Source organism: Diabrotica undecimpunctata, chromosome 8, assembly GCF_040954645.1.
Source record: "Diabrotica undecimpunctata isolate CICGRU chromosome 8, icDiaUnde3, whole genome shotgun sequence".
NCBI classification, from domain to species: Eukaryota; Metazoa; Arthropoda; class Insecta; order Coleoptera; family Chrysomelidae; genus Diabrotica; species Diabrotica undecimpunctata.
In genome coordinates this window covers 29,854,923-29,871,299 of record NC_092810.1, presented here as the reverse complement: position 1 = coordinate 29,871,299, position 16,377 = coordinate 29,854,923, and the positions used below count along the sequence as shown (strand labels likewise).

At 32.6% G+C, this 16,377-nt stretch overlaps 2 protein-coding genes across 2 annotated transcripts; both read left to right on the top strand.

Moving 5' to 3' along the window:
- The first annotated feature begins 122 nt into the window (after positions 1-122).
- On the top strand, positions 123-14,759 carry Rad17 (Rad17 checkpoint clamp loader component). The gene is made up of 7 exons (XM_072539968.1): positions 123-306; positions 358-600; positions 658-944; positions 1,939-2,067; positions 2,253-2,431; positions 2,598-3,057; positions 14,604-14,759. Exons 1-7 carry the CDS (start codon positions 280-282, stop codon positions 14,707-14,709), a joined length of 1,431 nt encoding a protein of 476 aa, XP_072396069.1. The 5' UTR covers positions 123-279; the 3' UTR covers positions 14,710-14,759.
- On the top strand, positions 6,840-10,961 carry msl-2 (male-specific lethal 2). Its single transcript, XM_072539967.1, has one exon. The coding sequence runs from the start codon at positions 6,955-6,957 to the stop codon at positions 8,389-8,391; it is 1,437 nt and encodes a 478-aa protein (XP_072396068.1). The 5' UTR covers positions 6,840-6,954; the 3' UTR covers positions 8,392-10,961.
- Positions 14,760-16,377: the final 1,618 nt, after the last annotated feature.

The window sequence follows — 16,377 nt, the reverse complement described above, 5'->3', positions numbered from 1 at the left end:
ACAGTGAATAGCAATGGATTGGCTGTTCATGCATCATTGTATTTATTCAGTACATCAAAAGCACAGAACAGAAAACATTGTTATTTGTTCTGTGTCAAAAGCCTGTCAGTTTATTTTATTTCTGTGCTTTAACAGGGTGTCATACGTCATAATAATATTTAAAATTAAGGTTATTCCATATTTAAAATGTATATAAACTGAAAATCTCAAATTCAAAATTAAAACATATTTGTAACTTTTATAAAGTATTGTATTTTATTTTTTGATTTTAATTGAATAATGGACATTTCAAAGAGATCTAGACAGGTATTGTGCTGCTATTTCGTATTTTTGAAATTTTTTAATAATACTTTTTAGTGGAAATGTTTTGATTTCGGGCCAGCAACAAAAAAAGTTGATTTGTCACCTAAAGAACATATTAAAGAAAATTACGAGACTAAAATCAGTAGCAGTAGAAAAAATATTCCAGTAACTGTAAAGAAATGCTTTAATTTTCACCAACAGCTTGCACCACAGCTCATTAGTGAACTTGCTGTACATCCTAAAAAGATACAAGAAGTCGAGGATTGGTTTAATAGATTTGTGTTAGACAAAAAGAAGGTAATCACTGTATAAGTTTATTATGTAGTGGATTTTATTTGTTCCATTATGTTTTAGAATTTTTTTACACCTCTATTGTTAGTCTCAGGCCCTACTGGTTCAGGAAAGACTTCAACAATTAGTGTTATATGTAAGAAACTTAATATTTCTATAACAGAGTGGATTAACCCTGTTGATCAAGATTATGAGTACAAAGGCATGAACCAATTTGAAAAGTTTTTAGAGTTCTTTTCAGAGTCCAAGTATTGTTCTCTATTTGAAAATTCAAATAGCCGAATATCTGTTGTAAAAGATTTTCCAAATGCAGTGATTCAGAATCCACAGCTTTTCTTTGAAGTTTTAGAGTGAGTTCTTAGTGATTTATTGTTTCCATAACTAGGTAAAATAAAGTCATAATACCTAATATATCTTCAGTTTTTATAGTGAGCATCATTCATAGTAGAAGTTTGAGAATAAGTAAGTTATAGTAAGACATTAAACTAGTAACAAAAGATTATTTAAAACTGTTTTATGTGCAGAATTTTACTTTTTAGTCTGTTTATTACTCTGACCCACCTGACAATTTTTTTTACCAAGTTTAGGCCACAAGGAAAAAAACTTATAATAGCTTTATATAAATAGATTTTCTGCAATAAATTTGGGTGGTGGTTATTAGGAAAAACAAATTTTTAAACCATTAACAATTTAAACTATTTGATGGATCATTTATGAAATTTTTCTACATTATCCACTAAATCACCCAAATGTTTAGGCAGTAGCAGGGTTGTATGTTGATTTTTACAGTAGTTATTTAAATTTATTAACAATTAACCATTCTAACTTATTTTACAGTTTTCCAATCACCAAATAAAAATATCAACATTCAGCTATGAACCAACAGCCACTAGTATCTACCTGACATTTATGAACTATAAGATATTTCTGCTCTTAACGGACTCATAGGAAAACATATTTAAATATTTGTGAAAGCTATGATAGTCATTTTTGGAGAAATATCAACTTTCAGGAACATCTACCAGCTAGTGATATCTGTCTGGCACATACGAACTACCAGCTACTGGTGGCATTATCTTACTTGTTGGAACCTATATTTAACCGCCTATGATGTCCATTTTTTAATATAGTACATCTGTTTGGCTTATATGAACTACAAAGTACTGGTGTCCATATATTACTTGTAGAAAAACATATTTAACTACCTATGAACCATGGATATTTGCCTGGTGCATATGGACCACTTGCTATATAATGCACTATAAGCTACTGCTAGCTATCTTATTTACAGATCATTTTTACTTACTATTATATTGTATATGTATATAAATATTAAATTTTTAGGACTTGTAAATATACCACGAAACAACCAGTAGTTTTTATTTGCACTGAAGCAAGCAGCATGGGACTAAACTTACAAAGAACATTGTTTCCTGATGATATCATTCAAAAGTTCAATATTGGCCATATTAAGTAAGTAGCCCTTTTTTAACTTTTGAAGAAAAAAAAAACAAAACTGGACTGTTTTTGTGGATGGAAATTGTATAAAAAAGTGTTTTACTGAGCAATTACTTTATAAACTCGTCATTTAGTAATTCTGTAATTTTATTTATTATTAAATGTATCTGAACATTAGAAAATTTGTTTTTGTTTATTAGTTTCAACGCCTGTGCTTCCACTTTGATGAAAATTGCAATAAAAAGAGCCCAAGAATTAGTAAAAGTAAACAGTCATATATTGAAGCAGCCTTCGTCTCAAACTATTGAAGTCATTTTAGCATCATCATCTGGAGATATAAGAAACGCCATGAACCAATTCCATGTTGCCAGTTTATTAGGTAAGTGGATATTTACATGTATTATGGATATCATAAACAGAACCATAAATATAACATTAAAACATTAAATTAAAAATTGAATAAACTGATATGGCTCTTTTAATAAATTTTGTAATCATTTAGATGTTAAATATCACCTTCAGTCTTTTACTTACAACACTTTTAGGTACCAGCGACATTCCTACTATAACAACACAGTCTGAGAAGAAGAGCACAAAACGAAAACGGTCAACAACAGGCACCACCTTAAGCTTGATGACCAGAGATCTTAGTTTAGGTCTCTTTCATGGCTTGGGTAGAGTGTTGAACCCCAAAAGAAGAGAAGTTGGAAATTCTTGGAGGTTGAGTCACAATATCGAATCTTTAGTGGACGAGTTTTCAACGCAACCGCAAATGTTTACTGCGTTTCTTTTTGAAAATTATTTAAAGTACTTCGGTGATATCAATGATGTCGCCAAAGCAGCAGAATTTTTAAGTATGTCAGTTAGATTTTTGGAAAATTGGGAAAGGCATGAGACTCTAGTGTTTGCTCTATGGATTTCGGTGTTGGGTCTTATGATTTTTAACGAACATAGAGTGTCACGGTGGACACACATCAGAGCACCTTCAAAGATTACCAGAAATAAGTAAGTTTTGAATAACGTATGAGATATATTATATTGTGAGGAGAGAAAATTTACTATTGAAAATATTTTATATTAGCTATAGTAGTTAAAGTACAGTTTGGCAAAACTCATTTTGTCTCTAAATATGCAACAAATATAATACACGGTACAGTTCAAGTGATTACTTTCCTAGACAACGCATAAAATATTATTGCGTATAGAAACTTTCTCTACTAAATAACATTTGCAATAAATTATTCATCATGCTTCGTGGTCTTAGTAATTTTCGCGCCTGTATCGCTGCAAAAGTACACGCTTATTCGTATACAGCGATAGATTGTTCGAAATGCATATTCGAAATATTTGGTTCCATGTTTGCAGCAAGATATAAACCATTTCGATGGGTTTTTGACAAAACATCTTAAGCAACAAAAGGCAAATTTTACAGGAGAGGACTTTTCTTCTGTAAATACATAATTTATTGAAAATTAAGATCAAACATGGATTATTTATATTTTTTCGTTATAGAATTGGTTTCCGACCTTCGAATAGAAAAAAAATCATAAATTTTTGAATTATGTAACATAAGACATTTTATCAGGTATTTTTTCTTAAAACGATGGCGGTTAAGATACATAAGCGATATTTTGTTAGTAAAGAATAATATATTTTGAAACTGAAACTGAAAATTTAAATTAAAATAAACAAGGATTAAAAGTCTAGGTCATCATCTGCATCAGTTTCGGCTAAAACATCAAGTACGACATCGCTACATGTCATTTGTTGATATTCATCCCAATATCGAGCTGGAATAACCTATTTTTGCACCAGCTGTATGAGGTATTATAATTTAATGAGAAAGTGGTAATGGGGTTGAGTAAAGGAGACTGTCATCTTTCGGCAAAACTTTGTTTGATCTTCGGTCTAAAAATAAAATTATATAGTCATAAGTCATAATAAATATTTTCAAACAAACCTTTCCGGGATTGGCGTAAATTGGACGAGATCTCTAAAGTGAATTGGGTGGCAGTATCGGAATATGAATACTTTCCCTTTATCTTCTCCTCCTGTTTTTGCAGTGATGGTACCCTTAATTTACTGTTAAAAAATTTTTGATCTTCAGTAGTTGTTGGTAAAAAATTTTCTGCTTTAGTCTTCCAGTCTACGAAATCATTATGCTTCACAGTAATTGCTTCAAATGGCTTGGGGTGAACTCTTGCATTAGAAATTAGTGTAGCCCATTCAGAAAGTGCCCATACAATTCTTTTAGAAATAAATTTTTCTATTCTAGTATCTACAGAGTCTACGGCATGTAAGTATATCCTGGAAGAAGTAACACAATTTTTACGTGTTGTATTGTTGTTGCTGATTGTAAAAACGTGTATAACGTAGTTAACACTGCCTTGTTCTTATTTTGACCAGAACAACTATCGCTGTAAAGTGCTATTATCTTAACTCCATCTCTGGTTGAGTTGAGTCAAATACTTAAAGATAATTGAACATACTTCATTACATCCACGTTTATCACCAGTTTCACCCCATAAATAACAAAAACCGCGTCTGGTACCACTTTCATAAATAGTTTCATTGTACCTTGTATACTTTCGTGAGTAATATAAAAGTAGATTGTCCCCATGGAGCGTTTAACACTTTCTGCATGTCAAAACTTGCGCATATAAAATTATTATCTGATTTAGCTGCTTTTTGGTCAGATAAAAATAAGTCCATACTCTCTTTTTTATCTGTGTCATGTGTTTCATAATATTGTACTTCTTGTTCTATAAATGTAATATCTTTATCTTTTTAGCTTCACACAGATTACATTTATCTTTTTTAGTTATGTGAAATCCAATATTAAAATCATTATTAAAAATTTTTTTGAAAACTTTCAATGATACATCGGTTTTAACATTTTTTCGGATAGATTTTTTATAAACAATCTATATAAGAAAGACATCTTCTTTAATTCATTAAGTAGATATTTCTTTGAAGAGCTAGAGCTACAGTAATGAGAAGGAACCACTTTTTTCATGTATTCTTGAACACATCAATATTCTTAATCAATATTCTTAGCCAAACAATCCAAATCATTTTGTGATAATGTTAATATATCAGTTTCAACTGAGAGATTTTGAATGCTGTCATCATTATTCTGTAGCGAAATGTTTTCGAACATATCGTATTCTCTTATTTCTTCATCCTTTTGGGGTTTTCCCAGTAACGCGATCTTATAACTCCTTGCTGAAGCCATACTCTACAAATGTATCAATTTGTTGTTTTAAAAAACAAAAGTTATTCTACTTTTTACTTACCATAGTATAAAAACACACCCTTTAAATGAACAAAATGATTTTACAGCCGAAATATCAGATTTTACAACCAAATACAGACAAATGAATGCGGCACAACACGTTTCTATAAACAGATAAATAATACTAAACAGGTCTCCACTTTTCCCTACCTAGGCTCAATAATAAATGACAACAACAACATCAGTCAAGAAATACAAGCACGGATTCTTAGCGGTAATAAGTGCTTTTATGCAAACAAAGACTTAATGAAAAGTAAGTTACTGAATCGTGAGTCTAAGCTGAGAATCTACAAAACAGTAATTAGACCAGTGGTCACATATGGATGTGAAACGTGGACCCTCTCAACCACTGATGAAAATCAAGATAATCGAGCTGTAAAAGTAGTCCAGAGATGGAAGCCCCAAGGAAACAGAACAAGAGGAAGGCCCCGTAAAAGATGGATAGACGACGTAGAGAGGGATCTTAAAACCATGAACATCAGGCAGTGGCGAAGGAAAGTATCCGACAGGGCAGAATGGAAGAACATTGTTAAGCAGGCCAAGACTCACAAAGGGTTGTAGCGCCATTAGAAGAAGAAGAAGAATACTAAACAGGTAGTAGGAAATTTAAACCGCACTTTTTCGGTATTCGGCTGTATTCGGAACAAAACAATAATCTTAAGCGCCCGACCGGTTATCTTAAACGACTGAAATGATTTTACAACCGAAATACGGACAAATTAATACTGCACAATACGTTTCTATAAACAGAGAAATAACAAACAGATAGTCAGAAAATAAACATCACCTTTTTCGGCATTCAGCTGTATTCGGAACAAAACAATAATCTTAGCGCTCGACCGGCTATCTTAAACGACTGGCTCTTACGATTATTAATCAGTCAAGCTATGTTTCTTAAGATATTTTTGGGTGCAATTTCACCGTAGTACAAAAAATCCGGCGCTTACGATTGAAAGGAAACAATAAAATTGGTGATGAATACGTTATGGGTGACCTACGATATTTTGTAGGAATGTGCAAATAAGTTTAACCAATCGTATACTCCAAAACCTGTTTTTGAAATTTTTGTCGCTTAAGATGTTTTATCAAAAACCCGTCGATTTATCCTTTCCAAAATATTCTTAATTGTAGCTGAAGGTTTAAAGATTATACAGCTTTTTATAGAATTGCAATTCATTCAGTGTTTTTTTAGAAAAAAAAAATCCCAAAAAGAGATAAAAAGTATTTATTTCGATGAGATACGCCTAAAAGACATTTATTCGAAAAATGGTTTTTCTGTTATGTTATTTGGTAACAACAATTTTCGATCTACTTAAAAAATATATAAAATTGAATTAAAAAGGTTGGTGAGATAGAAACGCAAAAAACCCGCTCGCCTATTCACATTTGATATTTTTCGAAGTGATCTTGGCTGATTACCAACATACACACGGACCACAATACATATACTCTGACACCGACCAATAACAGAGAAGAAGAATTTAATTTGACATTTGTTGGTTATAAAGACCATAAATTTTGTTTATTGTAGACTATAAACAACTTATAGAACTGAAAGAATAATATAGTAAATAGTATATAAAATAGAATAGTGTTTAAACATAATAATGGATGCAACAGCGAATCTCACGAATGGGGCAAAAGTGAATTCTACACGTTTGTATGTTCGAATTACAAACATCATTTTGAAAGCAAAGGATCCTGAAGACTGGAAAGACCTTAGTAGACTCCTACCAAATTTAAGAAATTCTCTTTGTTGTGCTGTTTGCACAAATTTACTACAGCTACCTTACAGTCCAAGAATCGTCCAGTGTCAGCATAATGTATGCAAAAAGTGTAGTGGAGGCATAAAGAAAATTAAACCTGCATGTGATAATTGTAAAGACTGTAATGATTATGTGGAAAATCCAAGGCTACATGCTTTGTTGCAGTGCTACAATGCAATGTGTATGTATATCAAAAATAAACCTATATTTAAAATGCTTTCGAGATATGGAGTAGGAGAGAATAATATGTTCAACTTAATTAATGAAGGTGCTACACTTGTAGATACATTTGATGATAGCAATGGAATATTAGAACCTGTTTGTTTTAACCTTCCACAGTATAGTAGTACTCAAATGTTTAATTCTGCTTCAGTTAATCCACCTTCATTTTATTCTATTTTGTCTCCAGAAAATGGTAGCAAAATTACACTGAAAAGGAAATACAAAGAAGACAAGAAAAAAACTGTAGTATCTCAACAGGGCAAGGAACTAGAAAAGCCACTATTTAAAAGACCAACAACCAATGTTAAGAAAAAAGGCTGTAGATGTGGTAATGCAACACGATTTCCAGGGAAGTTAACTTGCTGTGGACAAAGGTGTCCTTGTTATGTAGCCCAAAAACCGTGTGTTGGTTGTAGATGCCGTGGTTGTAGGAATCCACACATTAAAGAAGGCCAGAAGGTAATACCAAATTTATCACAGGGACCAAAGATCTTGTACAACATCACTGGTATACAAAATAGAGGAATCAAAGAAATAGAAGTGCCACAACAAAACTTTAATAATAAAGACCTACAAAAGCTTAAAATGCAGAAACAAATACTCCAGATTCCACAAGATGTTCTTATTACAGACCACATGAAAGTGTCTGATATACAAAAAGTTGTGCCACAACACAACTTTAACATTAAAGGTCTACAAAATATGCAAATGCAACAGCAAATGATACAGATTTCATCACAAGATGCCCTCTCTACAGACCATGTGAAAGTACAAGATGCAAAAAAAATTAATGTACCTCAATTACAAACACTTAGGACTTCTACTATAACAAAACCACAAGTGATCCCTTGTAATTTAGATGCTCTGGTAGCAGAAGATGACTTGGAAACTGTGAGCTTGGCTGAACTGAATCTAGATTCACAGTTTGTAAGTTTTAGTCCTTTGGGAAATGTGAAAACAAATCTCCCGCATGAGTTTGTGGACAGTTATAGTACATTACCGGAATTAATACCTATATCATACAGTGATGACAATCCTGAACTGGGTGTTATGTGACAGTTGGATGATGATTCTGAATATTATGCTTAGCAATTTGTGAAAAGAAGTGCAAAAAGATGAACATTAATTGAGAATTTTTATATTTTATTAATGTAAATGTGTGCTGGACAATTTTTTCACACAACCATAGTACTTATTTTATAAAGCTGATTCATAAATTTTCAAATATTAATTTTTTTACTTCCAAAATCTGGAAGTTGAAACAATAATAATACAAGTCATTTTACAATTTATTAACATTTAGAAAGGAACTTGAAAAAGGTATAGTATTTGAAAAGATGGTGGTGCAAAGACTCCTGTGGTTTAAAAGTTGCAAAAATTAGTTTTCTGTTTGTGTGCAAAATGCTCAAGGCTTAAGGTTTTCAAACTGTTTCCATCTCTCTCTGTTGTCCCATTCTCCATCGTTTAGGCCCCTCTTACTCATGGCGTCATCTACTTTGTTCCTCCAGGATTTTCGGGGTCATCCTCTTTTCCTCCTTCCTATGGGACTCCATTTGGTTATTCTCTTTATCCATCTGCTGTCGCTAGTTCTTCTTACATGTCCATACCACTTTAGTCTTTTTTGTTCTATAAACGTTAGTATGTCTGTTTTTATAGATGTTCTTTGCTTTATTTCGTCATTACTTCTCCTATTCTTGTTACTCTGCAGCATCTTTGCAGGCATTCCATCTCTGTTGCTATTATCTTACTGTCTTACTGCTGTTTTTCTTGTTTATGATCCAATTTTCAGCCCCATATGTCATAATACTTCGCACCAATGTTTTATAAATCTGTGTTTTTGTCTTCATATTTAGGTGTCTATCCCACCAAACTGAGTTAAGTTGTCAGATTGCTGTTCTTGTTTGTCCTAATCTTTGTGTAATTTCTTCCTCTGTTGTTGCCTTTTTTGTGATTATAAACTCATAAAAGTATTTGAATTTATCCTTTCCTTTGATTGTTACGTTGTCATCAATCTGTAGATCTTCTATGTCTTCTTCACTTGTAGATAGGTACTCTGTTTTCGTGAGGTTAATATCTAGGCCAGCCTTGGTATATTCTTTTTGTAGTTTCTGCATCATGTAGCTGAGGTCGTCTTGGTCTTGTGCAATCACTACTTGATCGTCTGCAAAGCTTAACGTATATAGGTATTCATTCCATACCGGTACTCCCATGTCTTCCCATTTTCTTTTCCATGTAGTCAAAAATTTCTCTAAGTCTAAAATTGTCATACCTTCCTTAAATTCTCATATAGTAAAAGCAGTCCTACTTGGGAATTTGAGTCTTCTATCTAGATCTCAGATTTGAATATTGTGAGATGACTGGAGTCGGTACCTACAAAGTTGACTACATTTGGTCGAAATATTGTTTTTTTCCTATGATACAACTTTTCAGTTGAACTGTTTTAGTAAATAAGCGAATTTATTGGTTTAGAAGTACAGAAAATTCACATTAGATGTTAAAAATCCACATCCAGTATTCCAAGAAATGTGGATGCTGCATCTCATTTTGTTGACAACTTAAACCAAATAGGGAGACATATTTGGTATCAGTATTATGGTGCTATCAGTTATGCTTTGTGAACATATAAATGACTTTCAAATAGTTTGACTGTTAATGTGCAATAGAAGTGGGCCACTGTTTCTTCTGACATTACTTTTTATAGCTACCAAAAATCAGGAATATTATAAATAATTATATACACATAAATGATTAGAATAAGATAAAATAAAACATATCTGTCATACAAAGTGTTGTTTTCAACAATTTCTTTATTAATGACAAATATAAACATGTGGGTTATTTTTGCACCACAGTACATCTCAATCCTGGATAAAACTAATACACCACTACCATTATTTTCAAAACATTAAGAACTATTGATAATTTTTAATGTACTAACTGTCTTACAAGTACAGTTTGAACATACTATTAATGTAATTGTTTATTTTTGTAAACCTGAATTAGATACAACAACTGATTTAAAGTAGGTCCAAAAAATACTGAATAAGACAAGTTATTAGCAATTGTTTGTAATAAGTTGCATCATATAGATGCAACCCAGATAAATTTATCAAGCCAAAATGGGAGTTATTCTCTTACTTTAGTCTTTAGCTTTAATTTATGAATTTGCCTCGTCTAAGACTTCGGGAAATGCAGAGTCATTTGTGAGTTCCCTTCTATTATTATTCTTAAGTGGCTTTCCTATGGCATCTTGTATTTCATATGTGGAAAGTCACTTTTTTATTTATAAAAGAAGTAATTGTGATATAACTTCAGAAATTGGTGTGATGTTTTAGATTAACTTGAGTGTGTTAATTAAATTAAAGCCACATGATCTGGTATTAATTCATTTTGGAAATAAATTGTTAAAAAATAAGGTTAGGTTTTGTAAGCTTCATTTTGTATCCAAACAGTTTGCTGGATAAAATCTAAATTTTTGGAATCATTCGCGAAAAACCATTAGAGTGGTCAAGATAACTAGATAAAATTTACTACATGGTAGAAATATGTAAGGACCACATGAAATATGCTTTGCAATACTTTTTAAATTCAAATTGAATGTTATAATTAACTATTATCGTAATTAGTTCAATTTATATATATATATATATATATATATATATATATATATATATATAATTTCGGTTTACAACGTTCTTCGACGTCTTCCGATTTCCAATCTCCATCTCATTCTATCGTTCCATAGATCGTCTTCCAGTTCTCTTTCTCCGATTTCTTTATCAACTCCTTCTCTCCAACTTCTTCTAGGCCTTCCTGGTCTTCGCCTACCTCTTGGTTGCCATTCAAGAATTTGTCTTGGTATTCTATTCTCCGGCATTCTCCTTACGTGTCCGTACCATCTGAGTTGTGTCGTTTTGATGTCATCAACAATATTATGTGTAACCCCCATGATTTCTCGGACTCTCTCGTTTGTTATTCTGTCGCGTCTGGAGATTCCCGCCGAGCGGCGCCAGAAGTCCATTTCTGTTGCTCTAAGCATTTTCTCTGATCTGTCTTTTAGGGGCCACACTTCGCATCCATATGTTGTGATACTTTTTATTATGGTGTTGTATATTCTTCTTTTGTTGTCTTTAGAGATGTTTTTATCCCACAGTACGCTGTTTAGTAAGGCTATGCCTTTCCTTCCCTGTGTATTTCGTTCCTTAATGGCTGCATCTAATTTTCCGTCTTGAGTGATTTTTACTCCTAGGTATTTGTAGTTATCACATATTTTGATCTCTTGATTTTCCTCTACGAGAAGGTTATGTTGATCTCCTCCGATACTCATGTACTCAGTTTTTTCCATATTCACTTCCAAACCCCACTCTGTAAACTCTTCTAATAGTTTTCGCATCATGTAACTAAGGTCTTCAGAGTCCTGTGCGATGATGACCTGGTCATCTGCAAAGCACAGAGTGTACAAAGTTAAGTCTATTAGTGGTATGCCCATATTCGTACATTTTTTCTTCCATTTGTTAAGTGCTGCTTCGAGGTATATTTTGAATAATGTTGGGGATATACAGCATCCTTGTCTTAGTCCTTTAGTCACTTTGAATCCCGGTGTTATCAGATTTCCTGTTTTAATTCTTGTTGTTTGTTGGTAGTACAACGTTTTTACTGCTTCAATCAATTCTATATTTATATTTGTTTTCCCCAGTGCCTCCCATAATTTATCAAGCGGGATACTATCATATGCTTTCCTAAGGTCTACGAACGTCAGATGGACTTCTTGGCCACGAGCAACTTTCTTTTCAATTATCTGAGTAATAGAGAAGACATGGTCTATTGTAGATCGACCTGCACGAAAACCAGCCTGTTCTTCGGCTTCCATATCTTGGTATTCTTCTTCTTGGTATTAGTTCAATTTAATCCCCTCAATTTCATTCATGGTAAACTTCTAGTAATAGAATTTTGTAACAAACTTCCTAGAGATATCTATCAATCAGTCAATTTATGTATTCTGTCGTTTTTTCTTCATGTTCTGTATTTATTCATGACTCTAACAGATATCTCTTCATCTCATATTTTTTTCCTTCAATAGTTTTTTGAAAGTCTTTTTTAATTCTATCCCAAATTATTTTCACCATAAACAAAACATATACTTCACTCTACTATTTCACAAACAAAATGTGGATAGCCGCCAACAAAATCTCATCATCTATTATTTTGATTCATACATTTGCATACAGGCAATATTTATGTGTTAAAACAACTTCGCTGTGCAAATAGTAATACCTACAAAGAGTCTACCACGTCCAATGCTATTTTAATATGAAATATCATGTAACTACAGTAAATATCGATTTTTTATTGTCACTAAATATATTCTAAGTCAAATCAGCGTTTTTCTAAACAAAAATTTTGACTGGTGTGATGCTTCATTCCCAAACACAGAAACTATTTCAGCGAGACATTGCTTTTGCGATAATCCTCTTTGAAAATTGTAAAGAATTATTTCTCGAAAATGTTCCCTGTATCTACACGACTTGTATCGCAATCGCAATGAAACTCTCGATTTATGTCAACAAAAGATTGAGATTACATTTGGGTCGGAAGGTTTTATTGGTGGCGCCCTCTAAGTGACTATATGCAAACTAAACAAACAAACCTCATATATATGATTCATTGAACGGGCTTTGTAATGAAAATAAAGCTACGTTTGGCAATATTTCGGTTTTATAGATAGTTCGATTTATTATTTAGCTGTTTATTTAAGTTCTGATATTCGACCTATAAAGAAGTTGATACAGTGTGAAAAAAATCTCAAAATGTCAAAGAGATTAACTGATCAAGAACTATTAGGATTATTAGAAGAATCAGATAAAGATGAAATCGTTGATGATTTTGTAGTGACAGTGGTGACGAATATTTTCCGCAGCAAATTGATGAACAAGACAGTTGACCGACAGTATAGTAGAAAATGTCTAATGCCTAAATAAGCAAATTTACAAATCGTTAAAGAGATTCTAGATGCTTCAAGCATACTATAAAAAAACATAGTGCAAACATTCTTACTTCACAAGTAGCTCAGCCCAAAGAAAAAATACCAACTAAGCGGCGTCAGTTAACCAAACTTACACTAAGAAGAACGCATATTGCAGCAGGAGGTAGTGTGGTCGTCTAATGTATTGTCGACAGGGAAGGGAAAACAGTTTTCGAAATTCGGGAATTCAAAACTTTGATGCAATCACGGATTCAACCAGTCAAGTAAGCGTCATAAAAATATTTGAATACTTTTTAAATGACTTTTTAATTGAGGAAATGGTAATTCATACAAATAATTATGTCTGGATTTTGAAACAGATGCGAACGAACAATAACAGTCGAATGACTAGATGGAAAGATGTTGACAAAGAAAAACTTAAAAAATTCTTTGGTGTTATCTTACTTTTGGATATTGTCCAAATGTCTAAAATGGAAAACTATTGAAAATTAGATGTGTTGTATAATTTTCCCATTTATCATCGCATAAATATGTCGTAGAATGGATTTATTTCCATTCTTAGATGTTAGTATTTTCCTGAAATTCAGCCAAATAATGATAGCAAAACTAAGAAAATTGATCCACTTTTAAAGAATCTAAAATACAGAAAGGAGGGGCTTGATAAACGAGTCCTGATGATTAGCACAAAAAGAATGGGAATAAAAATGAAACCAACTGCATACAATGATGCAAAAAAAGGAATAGATATTGCTGACCAACTTGCATCATTTCATTCACCTCTACGTAAAAATTTAACATGCTAAAAGAAACTGGCCGTTGATTTGCTATTTATAGTAGCAATCAACGCTAAATGTGTGTATAATGAAGCTACAAATGCTACATTAACCGTACTGCAATTAGAAGAAAAAATCATTCGACATTATCTTGGATTTGTGGCCACAACAGTTGAAACGTCAAGACCACCGATGCAAGGACCCTCAAGGCATCGTTTAGAAGAGATTCCGAGATGAAATAACAGATTTGTGAGAAAACGCTGTTCAATATGCTATTATGCTTATATTTTTATTTCCATATAGATTGCAACTATGAGTACAATGTAATATTTTACCAATTTTTTTTTTATATCTCAAAGTTGATGATTACACGTTCTTTCCAAATATTATTGGACAGTGAAGTTGTTAAATCCCAGATTGGTTCTCTCTAAATGGATATGACATGCAGAAAATAAATTTGTACTGTCTAAATTCTGTGTTATTTAGAATAAACTTACATTTTTTTGTTTCAGATCTGAAAAAGAAATTTCAACCCTTGGTTTAAATGTCACAGACTATTTTTATTATAATATGATCAATAAAACTGATAAGTTTCATAGGTTTAACCTTGATTTTTAATTTATATTGTGCTGTATAAAGTTTTTGAATATACTGTGATTTTTTGGTAATTTGTTTTATTTTTTTTTTTGGCACCAGCTATTGCTATGGAAACAATAATTCAGTTGCGATAGCCAGATGAAAGATGTGGCAAGATGCTCTTCTTTTATGTGATGAGAAATTTCATAAGACGCACATACTGGCAATATTCATCTAGGGAAAGGAGTACAGCTTTGATATTGTCGATCGTTTTAACTATTTAGCTGGATTTAATGTTAACAAACAAAAATGGGAAAACTAGAAATTACAAAGAGAATGGTTAAGGTGTACTAGAAGCCTAGAAATTAAACAGAAATTTAGAAATGCAAAGAAAACATTTACATTTTTTTTTAATTCTTGTATGTACTCAGGTATGCTATATTATCTCACTCTCCAATTGCATTACAGCCCAAATCAAGCCCTGCCCTCTCCTCCAGTCTATTCCACCAACCTTGCCGATCGTCTCCAGATTCTCACGTCTAGCAAATGTTGCGCGTTCTTTCACTTCATCCTCCCACATTTTCCGTGGCCTTCCTTTTGGTCTTGCGCCCTGCATTTTACTATCTAGGACTCTTCAGCGATCTTTCGGTCTCCATTCTCACTACATGACCAGCCCATAGATGTCTCTGAAGTTTAAGGAAATCTGAGATCGATGCCTCTTTAACCTTTGTGTCTATACTCAGGTACCTGGGTATCCTTGGTAATTGTTTTATCTGAATCATTGACGATAGTATAAATATTTTTATTCGAGCTTCTAGTTATTCCTAAAATTATTTAGAACGAAGAGATTTATAATAAAAACCAAAGAAAAAAATGCATATAATATATTAAAATTACCTGTCAGTTTTTACACCATTACGTCCACACCCGTGGCACCCGGGTAACACTAATGTTTAGTAAATTATGAAGCTCTGTCTAGTTTTTTTTTATAATAAAAGTGATATGGAAACGTAAATAAAAGTTACATTTTAAACACATTGTCCACACTTACTTATATTTACTGAGTGTTCGTTACATAGTGGACGATTACAAACATTACATGATTTTCGTGTCTTTCTTAGCCGCTTTTTCGCTAAAGACATACAAATGTAGCAGTTTCCAACAATTTTGAGGCGTCCAGTGGAATCTCGAAGTGGTAATGACTCTGCAGTATTACTTGAATGTGTAGGTAGAGGTTTTCCTAACACACACTCAATTCCTGACCTTGATGAAAAATTTCGGTATACATTTGGTACTTTAGATCTAGCAGAAATTGCAGGCATCACTAGTTGTTTCCCTAAGTCTTGTAGAAAAATTCTACGCTTACTGATTTCAGTAGAACTCTGTGGATTATTCTCTGTATAAATTATATAGGTTGCTAGGCAAGCTACGTCTAGAATATTGTAAAAGAAGGCTACTGGCCAACGCAAAGTTCTGCGTTTAGTGGAATAATGAGAAACCATTTTGTCCATGTTGTCTACGCCTCCTTTAGTTGTATTATAGAACTGAATTATTTCAGGTTTATTTTTTGGGCCACTTACATTATCGTTGTCATGCATTGTTGACAGCAAGATAACGCTTTTTTTCTTTTTTGGTACATATGAACAAATAGTAAATCGATCTGCACTGAATCCGTGTAATGACGATTCAGGCTCACGCTCTGGCGAAGGC